The following is a 19,792-nucleotide window of genomic DNA, read 5'->3' as shown; positions in this document are numbered from 1 at the left end:
TTTAACATTTCTCTATAAAAAGCTCCTCTTTCTGCCCATGATCCACCAGACACATGGCCAGTTCTTACCACACAGCACAGGCTTTGAAGAATAATAATTGCTGCGGTGGCAGGCAACATACCCTAAGATCTTACGTTTTCCTGCTTGATCACATCAAAGAGTATCATTCTGTGAGAAAAAAAACTATTATCTTTTTTGTAATTAGTGCTAAAATCTCATGGACATTGATGGAATTAAAAGATGGTCAGACCTTTCCCTACGTATGGCAATCTCAGCTTGCACAGGCAACAAAGGATCTGAAGCAAATAAACCTAGATTCCCAGCCAAGACAATTAACCAATTCATTTAAACATCAATATGTTCCTTCTTAAGTATATCTGTATTAGTGATGACACATCATTGCTACCCAATAATAGATCCGACTCTTACTTTAAACAGCTAATGCAACTGCATAATGTTTCCTTTGCAAGATTTCATCGCATCAGCATCACCAAAACACCACGTATTAATTTTTGAGAGCATAAATGAAGATGTTTTTTATTTTGAAGACCAAAAGTTCTGTAGCACAAAGCCTCTTGCAAAACGATATAAATTCACAAAGAACTGAAGTATGAACATGGGTTACCAGTAGGACATTTAGAAAGAGCCATGTTTTCTTTCAGAAGTAACTGAATCTTATACAGCCAGTGTTAGTGCAGTATCTTGGGGAACTGGTACATCAAGTTGGAAAATTCAGACTACTGCACTTAACAGAAGGGACACTGAAAGCACAAGTATTTTCAAAAGGTCCTCAAAACAACAAGCACAAACATCACCAATGATGCCTCATCCCAGCCAAACCCATTGAAGCTGCCAAGCCCTACGGTCTCCTCTTTTCTTCACTTAGTGTGGCAACTATTGCTTTTGCTGTCTTCACAAAATTTTGACATTTGCTCAGTTCAAAACTGGACGCTGGACTCTCTTTGCCACACTACACTTTGTTAAAACTACTAAGTAGCATTCCCATCAAACTTCAAACTACTTTTCTTGCATTCTATTTCACTTATCCTGTAAGATCTTCCTGTTTCTCCTGTAGTAAGAAAAGATTTGAAGCAGGGATACAGTCCAGAAGGAAATAAATAAATAAATCCAATTCCTGCCTTTCTTACAAGACATACTTCACTACTAAACCTGGACCGATAAGTTTCAAAAGAAGTAATAAAAGCTATGATGAAAAACACACTTAATTTACTATACTCAATCACGTGCCTCCTGATATGTTCTGGTTTTGGTTAGGATAGAGTTCGTTTTCTTCCTAGTAGCCTGTATGGTGTTGTTATGATGAAAATAATGGTGATAACACACTGATGTTTCAGTTGTTGCAGAGCAGTGCTTGCACAGAGCCAAGGACTCTTCTGCTTCTCGTGCTGCCCTGCCAGCGAGGAGGCTGGGGATGCACCAGGAGCTGGGAGGGGACACAGCCAGGACAGCTGGCCCAGGCTGGCCAGAGGGACGTCCCATACCGTGTGGTGTCATGCTCAGCAATAAATCTGGAGTAAAGCAGGAGGAAGGGGGGACGTTTGGAGTCTTTTAATGGAACCATTATGCATGATGAGCTTTCCTGGAAGTGGCTGGGCACCTGCCTGTCGATGGGAAGTAGTGAACGAATTCCTCGTTTGGCCTTGCTTGCGCACACGGTTTTGCCTTACCTGTTAAACTGTCCTTACCTCAGTCCACAAGTTCTCACGCCCTTACCTTTCTGATTCTCTTCCCCACACCACTGGTGGGGAGCGTGTGAGCAGCTGCGTGGTGCTAAGCTGCCTGCCAGGGTTAAACCACAACATGATGCCTCTGAGATCTGAATTATACACAACTTAAGTACAGTACTGCTGACAGGTTATCAGGTCTGAAAACATTTACCTTCAGTGACAAACCGTCCAAGCAAACAGGTTCAGAGCACAAGGATGAAAGGACAAACTGTCTGCCCCTTCAGTTATGCATCTCCTGGATTCAGATAAAGAGTCCTTTTTCCTTGCAAACCAACTGGTAATCTCAGAAATCCAGAGATAAAAAGGGGTCCCACTTCCAGAACCTTCACATCTTTGCTGATGAAGTAGAATGTTTCCACAAAAGCAAAAGCAGACTGAAATTTAATTTAGAAGTATTTTCTGCCTACTCAATTTCAAACCCTTTCAAGGGTACGATCTCTTAACCAGCTTGCCATCTGTTAAAAAAATAAAGAGCTACCCAGATGGGGGACACAAAGTCTGACCACGGAAATAAAGTAGTACCAAAAGCTTCCAGATATTTTCACTACATACTAGAGGTAATAAACCATTCTATTCGGCCAATTAAAAACACTCCCCGCAAAAAAACAAACAAACAAACAAACAAAAAAAAAACTATTTGGCACACTCAAAAATGATGAATCCTGAAATCCTGAAATCTAAATTTCTCAGGAGAATCTCAGGGAGGATGGAAGCAGAGCAGATCCAAAAAGCAATTAATGGAAAACCCTTCTATTACCTTCACGTACGGCTAATGTGCCATTTGCTAATGAGTTCGTAGATTAACTTTTTTTTTTATTTTGATTTTTAAAACATTCAGATCAAGGCTGGTTCAGCCTCCTTAGAAAAGCAACCTATACTTTGCTACTCAGCAGACCTTGATAGAAAAATTCAAATTTTGCAGAACAGCTGACACTGCATTGCTTTTAATGTTTTGACTATTCAAATACAGATTTAGGTAATAGTTTTCTGAACGTAACCAATGTTTAAGAGGTTGCATTTTCCTAATATTAGGAAAATCTACACGTATTATTTAGAAAGAGCTTAGCAAATTGATGTCGTCATTTAAATGAATTCTTTTTGTACAGAAGTGGCAAGACATGCTTTTTTCCCATTAAATTCTGTCACATGTCACAAAAATATAGTAACACATTCTTTCTTTAGAAATTGAAGAACAAAAATAGATTTTTCTTCAACTAAGGTCTGCTTGAAACCTCGCCCTTGAAAATAGGCATGATTGGACAACTTGGAAAAGAATTACTGGTAAAATCAAACCACCATCAACTGTGAGCATCTTACCTTTAAATAGGATCCGTAATATTTAGTTACATATGAACTGTCACATTGACTCAGCACTGTGATCTCTTGTTGGATGTCTTCTATTTCGTCTTCTGCTTCTTCTAGATCAATAATTTTTATAGCAACCACTTTCTGAGTCCGATTGTCAATTCCTTTGAAAACTTCACCAAAAGAGCCCTTACCAATTTTCTCCAGTTTTGTAAAAAGTTCTTCTGGATCTGCCTTCAGAGTCTGTTAAAAAATAAGAGAAAAATTACTAAGCATTTGTAACATTAAAATGAAACGTGACGTTTTTAAAGGCAGCAAACACTTTAAAAATTCTACATGTTCCAATTTATCCAAGTACTCTTTTTTTTTTTTCCATCTCCATAATTAATGTGTTCTTTCTACATCCTTTATATGCACATATTGCAATATTTATGCTTCCCTGTATATAAAGTGCAAATTTATCACAGTCCCTGTGACAGGGATTTACCCTATCTGGCACGAGAAAATGGTATTACCTCAATTTCTTTTTCTTGGGCAATAAGCTACACTGAGAATGAAAGATCCTTACAAAGATTTTGTTTCTGTTAAAACTAAGGTCGGTCAAATATCATTACCAATGAAAGTAATCGTTTCTGCTGTCCCTTCCTCTTTAAATTGCTTCCTTCCCAGGATGCAGGGACCTATTCCTTTGAATTTTTCACACACCTCATCCTGTAAGGATTCGGTTCCCACTCTTCAGTGCACTCACTATTTCCTTTTGTTTGTTGTGGGAAGCAATTCTCTTCAACTTTCTCCTCCTAAGGATCACCTGCACAAACTGCCATACTTCCTCCTTATTCTTGACCCCAAGCTTTTCCTGGATTTATTTTTTTCTTCTCTCAGTTGAATAAACTCTTTCACTCCTAACACACACTCTGCTCCCAGCTATCTCGAAGCGAGTTGCGTGAGGACTACGAGCACCTACCTAAACACGTCACCCCAAAAAAGAACCCAAGACCTATGTGAACCATTCCGCCACAGCTGGTTTTTCTCCACCGTCAAGTATTGTTAGCTACGGCTGCTCTCCAGCTTCGCTCTTCTAGCGCACAGATGCTGAGTTCCACCGTGTGTCTTCTTGATCTACCAGCAAGGGTCTTTATAGCTACTAAAAATACTTAGGTTACAAATACGCTGGATAAATCATGCCTGGAGGGAACAGTCATGATGTGCAGGAAATAGAGTGGCATTACTTAGACTCTTCCTCTTAAGAAACAGACACCTGAAAAGGCTTCCTATTGTTCTTAAAAGGATGAGGTTCACGTTAACCAAAGTAGAAATATATTATTGGTATAGAAAAAGGCTCTTACTAGACAAATACAGTAATGTCTAAATAAGCGTTAAGCTAAACAATTCATACTACTTAGACAAACTCTGCAAAAGCATAAACGGGGGTAACTTAGCACAAATTTCTAAGCTACCACAGACAAGTGCTGAGCCAACATTTTCTCTTCAACAATTAAGTTGAGCTTATCAAGCATCTCCCACCTATACTTCTGTTTCTGCTCTCCTATCTCAGAGGTTACATAATGAAACCTTGCAGCCCCTAGAGGCAGATCACCCAGAAGACGTTTTAGTTTGCCCAAAGCTATGAGCCACGCAAGTTTCACAGCTGAATTAGGCATGTTGAGGACCAGACAGTTGTCTGTCTGAGTTCAGAGATAAAGCCACTGATTTCTTCAGGCGGTGCGTTTGGAAGTTCTGAGAAGTTCTGAGAAGCTGGGAAGAATTGGTCCGGTCTGAGTTTTTTATGATCAAAATCTTATGGCCATCTTGGAAAATGAATGGTTCGATAATATCTGGTATTAATACAATATAAACAATATTGTATTACAACAGGATTCTTCTCCAAGCTCCTTGTGAAAATATTTATTACTATATATATATAGTAATAAATCTATATATACATAATTGGAAGTAATGTATGTAAATAAACATATAGAAAAGAGTATGTACCTACCTTCCAAAAATCAGAACTTTCGTACATGCATTTCTTAGTTTTAAAATTTAAAAGTTACCATTCCTAAATTTTGTTCTGAGCCACAGGAGGTAGGAGCTGTTCAAAAAGAAGCTCCCTTGCCGTGTGAGAAGGTCCAAATTTTCTTCCCAGGAGACTAGGTGTTTGAAGTGCGAGCCTTAAACTACTGGCAGCCTGTGTTTATGGAAAACTACCAGTTGGGCTCTCTTTAATGATCTGCTCTATTTCAGAAATGGCCAGATCAGGCCTCCAGATACATAATGAACTGCTTGAATTTGCAATTACGAGCGGCCAATTCCCATTCATTTTTCTGAGATAACATCTGGAAAGGATTCTCGCCAACTTTTGTTTTGTTTCTGCAGAGCCTTCCAACAGAGCCAAAATATTCAAATAGCTTTATAAATATTCTCTATACAACTGAATACAGAGAAAAATGCTTTCCATAGGTTCTGTCACTAGTCTCTTGCTGACTCTTCGCAAGCTTTCGCTGAGCTTAGAGCACTTTCCTACTAATATTACAAGTATGGGAACTGCTGAAAGCACCTTCACAGAATTGTGACAAACCACAGAACAGAAGAGCAACTTCTGCTCCAAAAGGATAAAGCCGATCATCTTGTTTGGCAAGGAGCTAGACTCTCTGCCACTAAAACTTTTACTTCAAAGCATGTCACAGAATCCATACTGCAGCAGAACAGAAACAAACCCAAGGAACGTTTAGGTCTAACAATCACAAAAATCCTGATTTCCATAACCAGTTAGTGGCGGTTTGGTTTCTGTTCGGATGGCTTCTCGCACTTCTCACACCGACCACAACCATCCCTTCTCAGCCTCTGGCTTGTTTAACTACGCAGAACAAAGCCCTTCACTTATCATAAGCAGCGCCGTCATTCTCCCAATAATTACAGCAACCTCTCTGTACTTGTTCCACGTCGGATTCATTACTTCTGACCTTAATTAGCCAGAAAAATATCTTGCACTTAAGATGAACTCTTCTAGGTACTCTGCTCAGTAATCAGCATTGCCCACTGCTACAGAATAAATAGAGTCCCAAAAATTCTGAGATCAGATTTGTTCAGCCTGGCCTCCTGGCTCAAACTCACCTCTTCCCAGTCCCCTGCATTTCCAACTCACGAGCACCCAGCCTCTTGCAGAGGTTCTTTGTAGTAATTCATTCTTCTGACACCTTGCACTTCATGCTGGTTTGTTCAGGAATTCAAATCCTCAAGGTCACTGAGTTGTTCAGTAGTAGCCTACTTTTTTTCCTTTTATTTTTTTTTTTTTTTATTGCCAAGGCCACATCTCCATCACCAACAGTCAAGAACAACCCTGGGGAAACCAGCAGCATCACCCCCTGCCATCACCTGTCCAGTTCTCCCCTCAAAGCCAGCACTACACACATCTCACAATGCAGCTGGGTTTATGTATCTCTCATTCTACCACCCCTGTGGCTCAATAGAAAATGTTACTGAAATTCAAATTAGTTAGATCAAGTATACACTTCTAACTTTATTCATAACCATTCTGACCTAAGCCATAGCTTTAACAGGAGTCCTTTTCGCATCCCAGTTCTTATTTCTCATCTCCTTTTATGAAAGCTTATTCATTCAGTTATTATTATTCAGAAACTTTTCTCTTTAACCTACAAGAATTCCAAGCCATCTCCTTGTTCAAGTTCTCAAATTATTTGGGTAACTGACTACTGGTTTCTCTATGCTCGCTCTTTTGAAATAGACAATTGTCTTTCGACACCTCTTTCCTATACTTTTAATTTTACCAAACCAATTTCCAATTAATCAGTCCAATCCTCACTCCCTATCAAGCCCAAAACACCGTCACCCAACCAGGTTTAGAGATTTCTGAGGAATATGAAATACCCCATGGTGACCTGGCTTGTGACTGCTAGTGATTACTGCTGTCTGCTACCACACTTGGAGATAAAAATAATATGGCTTGAACCTTGTTCACACGTGTGCAGGGAAACCTGGATACACGCTGTAATAGAGTGCCACAGTCAATGAACCCTACAAAATCATTAAGGACTGGAGAAACTAATAGAACGAAATAAAAATGAACATAAAGAAATCCATCCACATAATCACTTCTGGCTCTGGAAATCCTTGAGCAGTACAATTTACCAGAAGCTGTGGAAGTATGCCATGGAAGTATTGCAAGCTACCCCATTCTTACACTTTTTTTTAAGACATCTATTCCTAACCACCACCAAAGACAAAACACTGGACCAGATGGGCCTACAATCTGACCCCATTCAGCTGGTAACACTGTTAAATTATTTGCATCCAAGTCAGAACCTCAAAGACAAGCTGAAAATACACAAAAATATTTTTATATTAAAATAAAAAGAGAAATAAAGGGAAAAAAATCCACAACAAAACAAAATTGTATGCTTAAATGGTTTCACAACATCAGGGACAACTGCTTACAGGAAAGAGAAGCCTCAAATTTTGCTACACAGCATTTTACCTTTCTCAGAAGCTGGTATCAGTTTTTGCTTTCCACGATCTATACATACATACCAGATATATGTATAGCTGATACAATACACAAGATCATCTCCTGTAGTTGGTGGGAAACTGAAATAAGACGGAGGCAGGATGCCATAAATTCTGCCGTGAAACTTCACGGGGTTATACCCAAAGGGTGGGGGACAGGGGTCCTCTAAAGCCTTGCATCTCTCAAACACTTCAGTTGTTGAACAGAAATGAAGACGAACCCATACAGCATGCATCACAGTGGCCTTATTAATGCTCACATCTGTTTCACAGGTCAACTCCCTTATAAACTCTGTTTTCTAATTAGACTGGAAGAGGTTTTAAGCAGGGTTAGGGGGAGAGTTGCCTATCATGACATTATTCCTCATCCATCGTACAACCCCCTTTCCACCTACTTCCAAGGAAACTGCATTTGTCTGGGATTCAGAATACGAAACTTTTAGTTCTTTATCAATAACATGGATCTCCAAGACATGCTTCCAAATTCCCAGTGAACTAATGTCATCTTCTGGGTTCAGTGTCCCCTGAAAAAAAGTCAAACCTTAATGTCATGATTTTGTTCATTCAGATTATCATTCAGAAGGCAACTTAATGTACACCCTTAGCGGTTCAATGCCAAAATTAACAGTTGCCTAACCATAACCTGCTTTTTTTTTTTCTTTTCAAGCATTCAGAAAGAATAAATTTTAAATAAACATGAATTCTAATTCAAATAGTTTCTCAAGTTCATTTGTAATTTTTAATAACATAGCATTTTAATACCATAGCTAGAAGCTTTCAGAAGCTGTACTCCTCCCTCCCATCCATCACGCTATTTAAAAGCAGATTGCTGCAACTGAAAAAGTCTCCCCGTGCCTTCAGCATGCAATGAAAACAGCAGATATCACCAGCAGACACAGCACTGACATCCAGAACGTATTTTAGACAGCGAGTGAAAGACAGCTAAGGAAGAGCCTCAAAGAAGAGCTTTCTAACAATGCCTCTCCCTTGTTTGTACTTGTTCAGATCAATCACCCGCAGACACTGCGAACATCACGCCTCACATGCCCTGCTATTGTTCAATGCCAGAAAGTGGTGGCTCCTGCTGGAAATTGCCACCGTTGTGACCAATGGCTGAATAAATCGCAGTAATAGAAGCACTTGGAAACTTATGTTGCGTTAATACTAATTGAGAAAAAGAAGAAAGAATGAGTTTTAGGAGCTACAGCATTCCCATAATTTGAGGGAAGACTTATAGCTACTCTATCATCTGACAAGACACCCCAAATGTCTCTTAAAAGGTGCCTAATAACACAACTTGAAAGAGAATATGAGTACAAGCACTCCCAGAATATTCCTGATTCAAGTCTTATTTTCTATAGAATTATTAATACAGAATGAACACACACGACAGCCTGAAGCCTCTGCAACCCAAATATTTCTTACTCTCAGATCTGCTCTTGTCCACTGAGAGGAAATGATTCCACACACAAATACTTGCAGTAAACAAAGTATTTGTTGGCTTATGAACGCAATTTCAGAAAAGATATATATACATATATTGTCAATTCAAAACACCCCTTCAAAAGAGAACTACATTTATCTGACTTTGCAACTATACATCCTGAATATGAATATTCACGAGTTTGATTTCAGGAGAGACAGCAGGGAGGGACATGGGAGAAAAAAAAAGAAAAAAAAAGATTTTACTGATACCAGTTAACTTGGGAATGCCATCATCACCCTGTACCGATCACGACGCAAAGCTCAATCAAGCATACAACCCAAACACATCAGCCCAGAAGAGTGCCTAATTTTGTCAAGATGAAATTGCTACTTTTACAGTCAAAACCAAAATGTAAGTTCTTAATAATGGATTAGGAAACCCAAGAAGAAAATTGTTCTGGGACTGGTCATGGAGTATCAAGTCATAGAATCATTTCCTTTTACGTGAAGAAGAAATATACTCTTGAAGAAATATACTCCTTCTCACTCCACATCCCAAATTCAGTAAACTGGTGTTTCCCAATGTATTGTCTCTTATTAATTGCCATGTGCATATTTATGCAAGAAAACGTACCCCAGGTTAAGAGATGCAGATGGACAAACACAAGAGTCCTCAACTTCAAGAGACAGGGAACATGCAAAGAATTTTAGCACAACTTCAGATGTAGCCAGGATAGAAATAGTCATTTCCTATCTCAGAAACACGAAAGACCCCACTGTGTACATCGTGGTCAAAACCTTGTATACCTCTCAAAACACAGGTCCCAGTATTTAAAAGTACTGGCTGCATCAGTAGTCTTCTGTCTCCTTGGGAACTAAAATGACAGCTGACTAAAAGGGCACCTTACTCCAACAAGAGACGAGAAACTTGCCGACACCGCTGACTAGACTGAACATACCTGCCAGAAGCAGCATCTGTTTACCTGTTCTGGAAGTCCACCTGATGGAAATGTGCTTTTCCTGTTCAGAGGCTGCTGACACAAATGTTGAGACAATAAGAAGATAAAAAGGTGAATGCAGTAACTGATAAGGACATCGAGCCATCGTGGATGTGACTGATACCAGAGCAGAGATACAAAAACTAGATTTTGTAAGCTCAGTCTTGGGAAATCAGAGTACCTCTCCTTACCCCCTCTACCTCTGTATAAACACGCCACCCTGCCTTTATATAAAAATTTAAAATTAAACAGAAATCTGGAAATCACATCTAAAATGGATCGCTCCAAAACCACAGAAAGGCTGAAACAAAGTAACAGATTCAGGCAACTAAGGATTCCCTCTTGTCACTCATTATTGCAAGAGCTGTCTTCCTCAGTCCTTCAGCTATTTATGAGGTAATCTGTCACTTCTGGGGCTGACTGCATCAACTACCTCAAACTGCTCCCCAAAGGCAGAGCAGTCCACACATTAGGATTTTTCCACCTGACAGAAAAGGACCTGCAAAGGCCACAAGAAGAGTAGAACAAAGAACTGTAAAGAATGAGAAAACCATAACTCACCTGCTGTCATTTTAGCTCTACAGGCTGAGGTTGCAGCACCGTGGTTTAAATAAAATCCAAACCTGAAGCTTCCCCCTGCAACAATGACTTCCTAGGAAGCTTCCCCAAGAAGTCATCCACTGCATGTCCAAAGGAAACCAACTCTCACTCCTCCGCTTACACTTAATAGCAAGATTTTGGGGGTGTAGGAGAAAAGAGCTCAGTAGGCACACATTCGCTAGAAGCTGCGACACGTCTTCGCAGTATCAATAGTTCCGCTGTTGGCAAAAGTTGACTTGTCTAGAAAAACTCCAGACAACTGTTGCGTAGCCTTGACGGAGCCTTTGACCTAAAAAGCCAGAGGATGCCAACTCTGTTCCTGCAAAATGAAAACCCTTCTGTCCTCGCACTGAAGGACCAAGCTTATAATATGCCACTGAGTCCGGGGCATCTGTCCCCTGGATATTTTACAACAGGTCAGCCATGACCATAATGATCCAAGGATCTTTCATATAATGAACTGCTGCAGGTTACTCTATCAAACTATCACTTAAACAAGAGCAGTGAGCACAAACCTTCAAAAAATTGAAATTGGAAAAAAAAAATTGAAACTCCCATACACGTGCTGCAGACACAAGGCAGCAGAGGCTGCACAGCCTTTTCAGAGCCTTCAAAACCCAGTGCTCTGTGGTTACCAAACACAAAGCTCACACACAAGACAGCTACAACAGTTTATTGTAGAAGGAGAATGAATTACAGTAGGGAAGACAGTAATATGCATAATGTGTCAGAGCACAAGAAGAGCCATGCTGGATCAGAACAAAGCATCCTGGAGGCCCCAACACTTTCTCCTACAGCAGCCAAGAGCGAACATCCTGGGAAAAGTGCAAGAACACACAAGTAAACATCGGCATTTTCCAAAACACTCTTCCAGTCTCCAGCAAATTTACAGTTCAGACACTCACCGAGTCAGAAGTGGTGCCTTTATACTTAGCAGCCCTTCTTCATTTGTCAAGTTCTCACTTAAATCTAGTTAAAGTTTTAGCTAGGGTTTCTTGTGGCAAGGTGGTGTGATTTTTTTTTTATTTAATTAGATTTTGGATGAAGAAATGGATGCAGTTCTTGTACTGAAAATGAAGAATGATTTTTTTTTAATGGTATACTAAGCACTATTATTATTACCAAAAAATGAAAGGGAGGAAGATAAAGAAAAGTTGCATCATACACAAGAGGCTTTGGCTTCAAGATGATGCAATTTTAAAAGCACATTAGGAATTTTATGAATGTGGCATATGGGCACACCTAAAAATACAAACAAAACTTCTCAGAAAATATTTTTTCTGGAAAAAAAAAAAGTTCAGGGCATTTCAGGGCAAAAAAGAAAAAAAAGGAGAGTTTTTGTTTTGGCTGTGTTTTTTTTTCCCTTCAGGAAACTGAAATAGGAAAGGTGAAATAACTATTTCTTATCAGTAATTCTGCAATCCATCAGCATTCACATCCATTATGTCACAGAAATGAATTTGAAGCTCTTAGTCATGTGAAACTCTTTCTCACCTGTACTGCAGAAGCACAGAGAAGTATCATACCTAGATCCACTCCAACCACTGCACTGTGCTGGCTGAACACAGCTAAGTGCCAAAAAGGCACACACCACCTGTGGGCTTCTCTCACTTCTCCAGGATCTGACACTGATGGAGCCACTTATCTTTCCTCCGCAATAGTTCTTGAAAGCATTCTTCTTGTTAAAACCACAATGTATGGTTCATTTTAAAGGAACTTCACACAGTCAGAATTACACAAAGAGATGAGGTTAAAAAACCCAACTGCTTTTCTAGTTCTCCAACTTCAGAAACAAAGGAAAACAGAAACAAATCAGACATAGCTTAACCCCAAAACCTTCTTAAGTGTGGGAAGAGAGGAGAAAGATGTTTAATAACTATTAATTTTAGCATTTTATTGCTAAAGATTACATTAAAACTGCTTGCTGCCAGATATCTGACAGCTTGATGTACTGCAGTACCGTGTTCTGCAGCTTCAGCCCTTGAGCTTCTCTCTGCAAGTCTACATATCCTGAGCTTTCTGGTTCAAGACACTCCTAACAGGCTTCAAAATGCATTACAGCCCACCAAGCACCCGTACCACTAATTTATGAACACAGTATTTTATCATTTTAAATGGTTTCATAAAGAAACTGTAGAAGCTAACCACAGCCTTGAAAGTGCAAGCCAGCCTGGTCTGAAAGTCCCTTTTACAGGTCTCACACACTTTTTCTGAGCCAGCCATGCGAAAATATCACACGTTACAGACAAGCAAGCATTCTTCTTAAGTCAGCTGTGTAAAGCAGAGAGAATGAAGAAGACTTTCTGACAGTTTAGTAGTGATGCCCCTGCATGCCACACACTCAAACACCTATCGACACAGAGCCCTTAAACTAAGGGCAGTACAAACATCGAGTCCAAACTTATTTGCACACATCGAAAATTAGGTCAAAACCCAGCTCTGTTTCTATTCTGGTTAGAACATGCCCGCTTCGCAGCAGACAGTGAATCTTGGATTTGACAACCTTCCAGCACCATCCTACATTTCCTCCACAGCTTCTCATTCCTTTGGCTTACTCTCTACCCACTCACTTTTCATGCATCACTCTTCAACCATCGATCAGATATGTTGTTCAGAGAGAAATACATTAATCCTTCGTTCCTCTGCCCTGCTTACACACTCCTCTGCTCACACCAAACAGCGTAACAAAGCACTAGTGAGTTTTTGGGGTCAGGAAGTTCCTCTTGTTCACAGTAGGATACGGACTGGTCTCTTGGACAAGCACAGCGAAGAACACGAGAGAAAGCTGCCTAACTTTCTCACTGACATTGTTTACACCATTTGTTGCAGAAGCTGGTAGGTGGGGAGAAAGGATCACACTACAGAAAGAGAAAACACAGTCCCATGATTTAGACAATTTAATTATACCTCAGAGAACTGAGCTCCATTCCTCTCTTCTACCTAAGCCACAAACCATAAACTTCGTCTTATTTAAGCAGCTGCCACACATAGTACGTACCTTAATATTTGAACATTTATCTGCAAGTACAGTCAAAAAGAATCGTGTGCTAAAAAGAGACCACTATGAGATTGCAGTATACTCTGACAGAATGAAAATGGATCTAGGCATCTTGAAGTGGGGGCAGAAAATTAGCAAGCAGCTTTCGCATTGCTCATGGATTTTATGCTTCTACCTATCTTCGTTTGGTCTTTAACAACAGTGTGAAAAGGACACAGTAAAGTTCCCAAACACTCAAGAAACTCTAATAATAATACATTAAAATTCATGAGAATAATAACACTGTCCTAAATAAAAAGAGATTGAAGTAAAACCCCAAATTATATGCACTAACAAAAAAATCCTGACAGCCTTACAGATTTAGTACAGCTCACGGTATTACAAACTAAATATCAAATCAAACAAGCCAATAAAAAAAGAAAACAGATCCCTAAATTATGAAATGACACACATGGACAATACATACATATTGCTGGAGGAACCTTCATTCTCTTACTTCCCAGCAACTCCAAATCTGACTTTTTTCAGCCTAAAATACAGATTCTGTTTCAAAATAAGTACCAGAAAATTTATCATTAATCCAGCCCTACCCAAAGGAAGAAAACGTTACTTCTGTGTGTCTTTGGCCATCAGCAAGGGGCTCACATTTGGAAGGTAAACTCGAGCACTCCACAGCAGTACCTACCGAGCGATAAAGCAATCGGTTCAGGGCGAGGGCCTACATACTCAGTTTGGCATCCAGTGGCAGCCTGAGCATACAACTCACGCTGTGCCTAAGAATATAACATTTTAAATTCAAACCCTCGGGTTATGCAAAGACCTGAGATTCACGAGGTAGAATCTGCTTTGCAAAAAAAGCACGCAATCCCAAGTAAATCAATACTTACACCACACGAAGCACAAAACCTTTCAGTCCAGGATTCAAAAAACCTTTACCTCCCATTCATAACTTTTCCTTTTGGAGATCGCGGCAGGCAAGCATCTAATATGATGTGGGAAACCTTAGAATAACATGCAGACACTGATGCCCTTATGGCTTTTCTGCCAGAAGCTTGCGTTGCAAGCAGTTCAACCACCAGAAAACCACATCGGTTGTTTAAATATATATATATATATATATATATATATATATATCGCTACTGCACAAACCCAGCCAACTCCATCACGTAAGGCCAGCAGCTACCCAGCCCTGAGGGCCAAGCACAGCCCCCAGACATCCATCCACCACCATCCACCCAGCCAGTCCTACAGATGACCACTGCAGCATGGGCTGAAGGTCAACATTTTTGGGCCCTGCTTTCCCCTCGTTAGCATCAGGGGGCTGGAAAAGCCGAGCTGCACTTCGTGGATTAAAACACGGGGGAGAACTACTGGGAGGCTGGAGGGGGATTTTTTTTAAAAAAAAAAAAGAAGGAAAAAAAGGAAACGAGACACAGCCCTTTGCATGCTTCCAGCAAAGCGGCGGCTCCTAAGGGAAGGACCCAGCAGGCACAGACCTTGCTGGCAGCACGCCTTGTTCCCGGGGGTTTCACGACCCTACACCCACACATACCCCCCACACTCCATACACCCCACACATACACCCCATACAGCCCACGCCGCCATTTCGGCCCCCGCCCGCCCTTCCCCGAGCCCCGCCGGCGGCGGGCGCTCACCTGCATCCCCGGCAGGCCCGTCTGCACCGGGGAGTGGGCCATGGCGGCGGCGGAGGCCTCGGGGAGGGGGCCGGGGCTCCTCAAGCGGCGTCAGGGGCCGGGGCTGAGCTCATCGCCGCGCTCGTACACCCCTCCTCCTTCCTCCTTCCTCCTCCTCCCTCCTCCTCCTCCTCCTCTCCCTCCCCCCGAACCAGCAGCAAAGGGGCTGTCCCAAGCGCCGGCTCCTCAGGCGCCCGTCACGGATGCAACGGCGGCTTCCTCATCCCTCCTCCCATTGACCCTCCTCCTCCTCTTTCTCCTCCTTCTCCTTCTTCTCCTCCTCCGCCTCCTCTTCCTCCCCCCGTACGCACCGCCTGGGCTTGCATCGTCCTCGGGGCTGGGCGAGGCGCCTCCATCCAGCCCCGTAGCTCCGCACCTGGGCCGTGGCCTTGCGGGGTTTGGGAGGTTTTAGGATTGTTTTTGGTTTTGTTAATTTATTCGTTGTTTCTGGCAACTAAAAGCCCCGCTTCTCCTCTCCCGCAGCCCCGTCAGTAGGGCCGAGCAGGTGAAGCGAGACGGGAGCCAGGCTCGGGGGCCGCCCGCTTAAAATAAGGAAGCCGGGGCGAGGCGGTAGATGAAGATGGCAGAAACCCTAGACATGTGCTGGTGTGTCCTTTTCCTGCCTCCCCTTCGGGCGGACGCTTTCAGAAAGGTCACGGTAACGCTAGAGCTCGTCTGAGGGCTATGGTTTCAGGAAGCACTTGACTTCCTGTCAGAAGCTGCAAAAGCAGCAAGCCAAAATGACGGCCTGGATGTTTTTACAGCGCTTGCGAAGGGAAGAAGAGCGGGTCAGGAGTCCGGGTCTCCCCCGCACAAGAGAAATCCTGGGCCTGTGTAAAACCTTGAAGAACTTGACAATATAATACTCCCTGCCCTTGGCCTACTGAAGCTGAGATCTGACAGCTCCACCACACATTTTCCAATAGGCTGGTTATGGCCGAAAGGTCCCCTCCTTTTCCCCCCACGAACAGCTAGGTAGCTCCACAAGTACTGAAAAGACTGGAGCCTGGCAGACAGTGGGATCTGTGGGACAGTGGTTCATAGTCCTTTCAGCCGAGCTAAAGAAAACCATCTCAGCATAAATTGCTTTTCAGTAGGTAATCCACCAGAGAGAGTCCATAGAAATCTCTTAACAGCAGGAAAAGCTTTAAAATACAAAAAGATCTCGTATGGTTAGACATAAACTCCCTCCGAAGCTTTTTTTTGTAGCTAAGATATTCCTTGTTGTCTTCATAGGCTGAGCTAATGCTGCATAATCTTATTTTCCTGAAACTTACAGAAACGTAACTCTGTGATTTGTACCCCTCAACCGAGCCTGAATAAAATTAGCTAACAGCCTCGTACAGGCAACTATATGTACATACACACCAATTGTTCCCCTTTGAAATAAGACTAAACATAGCAGCTCTTGAGTACAGTGAAAAATGGAAAGGATGATGGATAGGAATTGGGTGGAAACTTGAACTGCAGGATTTTTTTTATTAGTTGTTCTTGAAGGACTTGCTAGTTTCCTTAATGCGGGAATGGATTTTAAGTTATGCCTTTTTTAGCTTCAGAAAATATAAGAGTGCTTCTACTGTTTACTAGCGAGTAATGTTCTAAGAAGTATAAAAGCTTTCATTTGAGTTCTGCCTCAGTCAAAATCAAATATGTCATAAGAATTTTTATGAAAATTTTCTACTACATTGATCTCCACCTTAAGGCATTTTTGAAATCTGTTTTTAAAAAGTAGAGCTTTAGTATCTCCATGTTTGCTGCACTGTTTGTAGTAATTTTTTTTTAGCTTGCTAGGAAGAAATCTAGTTGAGATAAAGGTGAACCTTTTTCTTTCTCCCATGAATACCACTGAGCTACATCACAGAGTGTTAAAAATCCTCATTGAGAAATTGCCAGGTTTACAATTGCCTGTGCAGTTTTGATTTGATCTTTTCTGTATAGTTATCACAACACAGATTTTATCAGCTGCCTTACTTTTTCTGTCTGAGCACATTCAATGCAGAGTGAAGAGACAAAAGGTATAAAACTAAGCTTTATCTTTTGTATTTTGAAAGGTATAGAGCTGTTATTTTCTATCCATTAGTATACTCTTTGGGACTTAAATAATTTTCATAGTTTCCTAAGGAACACAAACTTAATTTGCTAGGGTTGTTTATGTTTTATCGTGCTAATTCCCTCTCTACTTTCATTTTGTAGATTCTTTAGCTCAAGGTTCATAAGCACAAAAAATTACTGTGTGCTAGCTGCTCTGAAGTAACTTTCCCCATGTAAGCTCCTAGCCCAGGGCCACTGTGAGGCCTTTTTCTTGCTTGTGTGCCATCACTGAGTAAAAATCATGGATTTACTTTATCTCAAGGTTTTGCAGTTCTGTATTACGTATTCAGCAAGACTGTGCCTAAAAAAGGGATTGTTTGAGCGAGGGGAGTAAGCTCTCTGAGTGATTTTGCACGTTGGAATCAATGAAGCAAATTCGAAACACAAATTCTACATCATAAACGAGATCCTGGACCACCAAGTTAAATTCCAGTGGAGTAAGAGGAATGTCCAATTTCTGCCAGTTTACGTATCATATAGTGCATTTTATGTTCTGATACAATTCCAAGTACACTCTGGGCTTAGAGAAATTTTAGCCAAAATACTTTTAAATGTAATCTTAAAACAACGATCATGTTTCTGTTTGCTGCTAGTTTGTAAATGCTAGTCTTTTGCTTTAAACTTAAGCTCCTTCATTACAGACTAAGAAACAGAAGTCTTGCATTTTTTTCACTCCTTTTCTCAACCCTACCCGAGAAAAAATGTTTTTGTGTATTCCACTCCAAAGAAGGGCTGCTCTTGCAGAAATCTTTATTAATTATAGAATGATAGCATGTTATGACGGCCTGCCATTCCAATACAATGACAAAGACTTCAAAAATAAACAATTCTTATTAATAAAGTTGTTCTCTTTTGTATCTTTTTGAAGCCAGATGTTTTCAACGTGCAAAGATTCAATCAATTTATGTGTTGACTTCTCAACAGTCAGTTTGCTTTCAACTTGCAGCAACACTTTGAATATGCAAAGAATTTCTGCTTTGCTGGTTACAGAAGATAAATGTTATAAAAGAAGAATATAATTGCATCGTTGCACTGGCAGTGACTGTGAACTTCTTTTTATAAACTACCCATGAAGAAAAAACATTGTCCTTTTACCTTTCTGTCCAAGACCAAAATTTCTTCTCAAATGAGAGATGTAAGACCATTGATGTTTTCCGAAATGAAAGATATACCGGAAACTTAGCTCTTTTAAAATTCGTCATATACCATAAATAAATAACTATTCCTATTTTGAAAGAAAAACACCACAGAAAAAGTACTGTGGGTTATACCAGCTGGGATATTTGTCTACAAAATACTGCACGTGGGAAATGTAGCAGTGACTAAGAAGGAGGCACAAGTTTTCCTGGGGAAGAGAAGTATGAGCAGGTGATGGCATTGCTTGCAGTAGCGAATGGCTGCAGGATCACAGCGGCTCCCAAGCAGATGGGGTTGCCTTTGGGCACCCTGTATGGCAGCAGTGGTATCCCACCATCCTTGACTTGAGGTCTGAGCAATTAACAAAGTCATAGTACCATGCTGTTCTCTGCTAGGCTTGATGGTGTTTTGTTTTGTTTTCCTTATTATCTTTATCTACGATCTTCTGGCTTTCCTGTTTTCTTTTGCTACATTTCCTTGACTGGTCAATTTCTTGGTAAGCTCTCGTAACAACTCGTATAAAAATGTAATTTCTTCTCTGAATTGTGTATACCAGATTCCTAGAGATTTTTTTTAATTACTCTGCTAGTAGCCCGATGGACTGTATACTTGCAATGAAATTCTCAATAGCTTGTCAGTAAGGTTCCAGTGTGAATGCTTACATTCTAAAATGGATGACACTTGCCTGTATCAAACAAAGCAAAGCAGCTTTAGCAAGGTTCTTCATAAATAGACCTGAAAGACCTTAAGTGGTCCTGGGATTAAAGGGGAAATCCTCACGTGGATCTATAGCTGATAATAGGTAGGAAAGAAGAAATAATTGCATTTCACAGCGGAGGGCTTTGCCGGTACACTGCCACAGGAATCCATCTGGGACCAATCTTGCTTTGGCATATCCGTGAATGATCTAGAAAGGAGACTAGAGAAAAATGGCAAAACAGTCTGACGTTGCCAAGAATCATGAGGTAAAACTAAAACAAAGTGCAAGGAGTTGTGGAAGGATCTCAGAGCAACTGGCTGCTGAGTGACACACCAGCAGATGGGAGTTCAGCATTGAAAAATATAAAGGGGGAAAGTACACAGGAAAACAATTTACATTTACATACTGTAGTTCCTAGCAATCAAGAAGGAAATCTTGGCTGTCACTGATTTCAAAACAGTCAAAAGAAAAAAACTATATTAGGAGTTACTAGGAAAGGAATAAAAAAATAACAGAGAATATTGTTATCCCTCCTTATAAATCCATACTGCTCCTACAGACTGTTCTGTATC

General features: G+C 40.8%; 1 protein-coding gene and 1 long non-coding RNA gene across 4 annotated transcripts in view; both read right to left on the bottom strand.

Annotated features, from left to right (window-relative positions):
• The window catches only part of STK24 (serine/threonine kinase 24), a 53,987-nt gene extending 38,041 nt beyond the window's left edge, over window positions 1-15,946 (bottom strand). The window contains exons 1-2 of one of the 3 annotated variants that reach the window (XM_050713207.1): window positions 15,604-15,946; window positions 3,066-3,296 (exon numbers count right to left, since the gene is read on the bottom strand). In XM_050713207.1, coding sequence (XP_050569164.1) covers window positions 3,066-3,296; window positions 15,604-15,648 — 276 coding nt within the window. In that variant the 5' untranslated portion in view covers window positions 15,649-15,946. Of the gene's footprint in view, window positions 1-3,065; window positions 3,297-15,253; window positions 15,532-15,603 lie in introns of those variants that run through there. The other 2 variants (XM_035557031.2, XM_050713208.1) reach the window with 2 other exon arrangements.
• Window positions 11,259-11,664, bottom strand: LOC118253052 (uncharacterized). Its single transcript, XR_004780322.2, has 2 exons — window positions 11,506-11,664; window positions 11,259-11,415 (listed from the first exon to the last, which is right to left on the bottom strand). It is a non-coding gene; the product is annotated as an uncharacterized LOC118253052 (long non-coding RNA).
• Window positions 15,947-19,792: the final 3,846 nt, after the last annotated feature.

This window comes from Cygnus atratus, chromosome 1 (assembly GCF_013377495.2).
Source record: "Cygnus atratus isolate AKBS03 ecotype Queensland, Australia chromosome 1, CAtr_DNAZoo_HiC_assembly, whole genome shotgun sequence".
Taxonomy (NCBI): Eukaryota; Metazoa; Chordata; class Aves; order Anseriformes; family Anatidae; genus Cygnus; species Cygnus atratus.
This window is presented reverse-complemented; position numbering and strand designations above follow the sequence as displayed.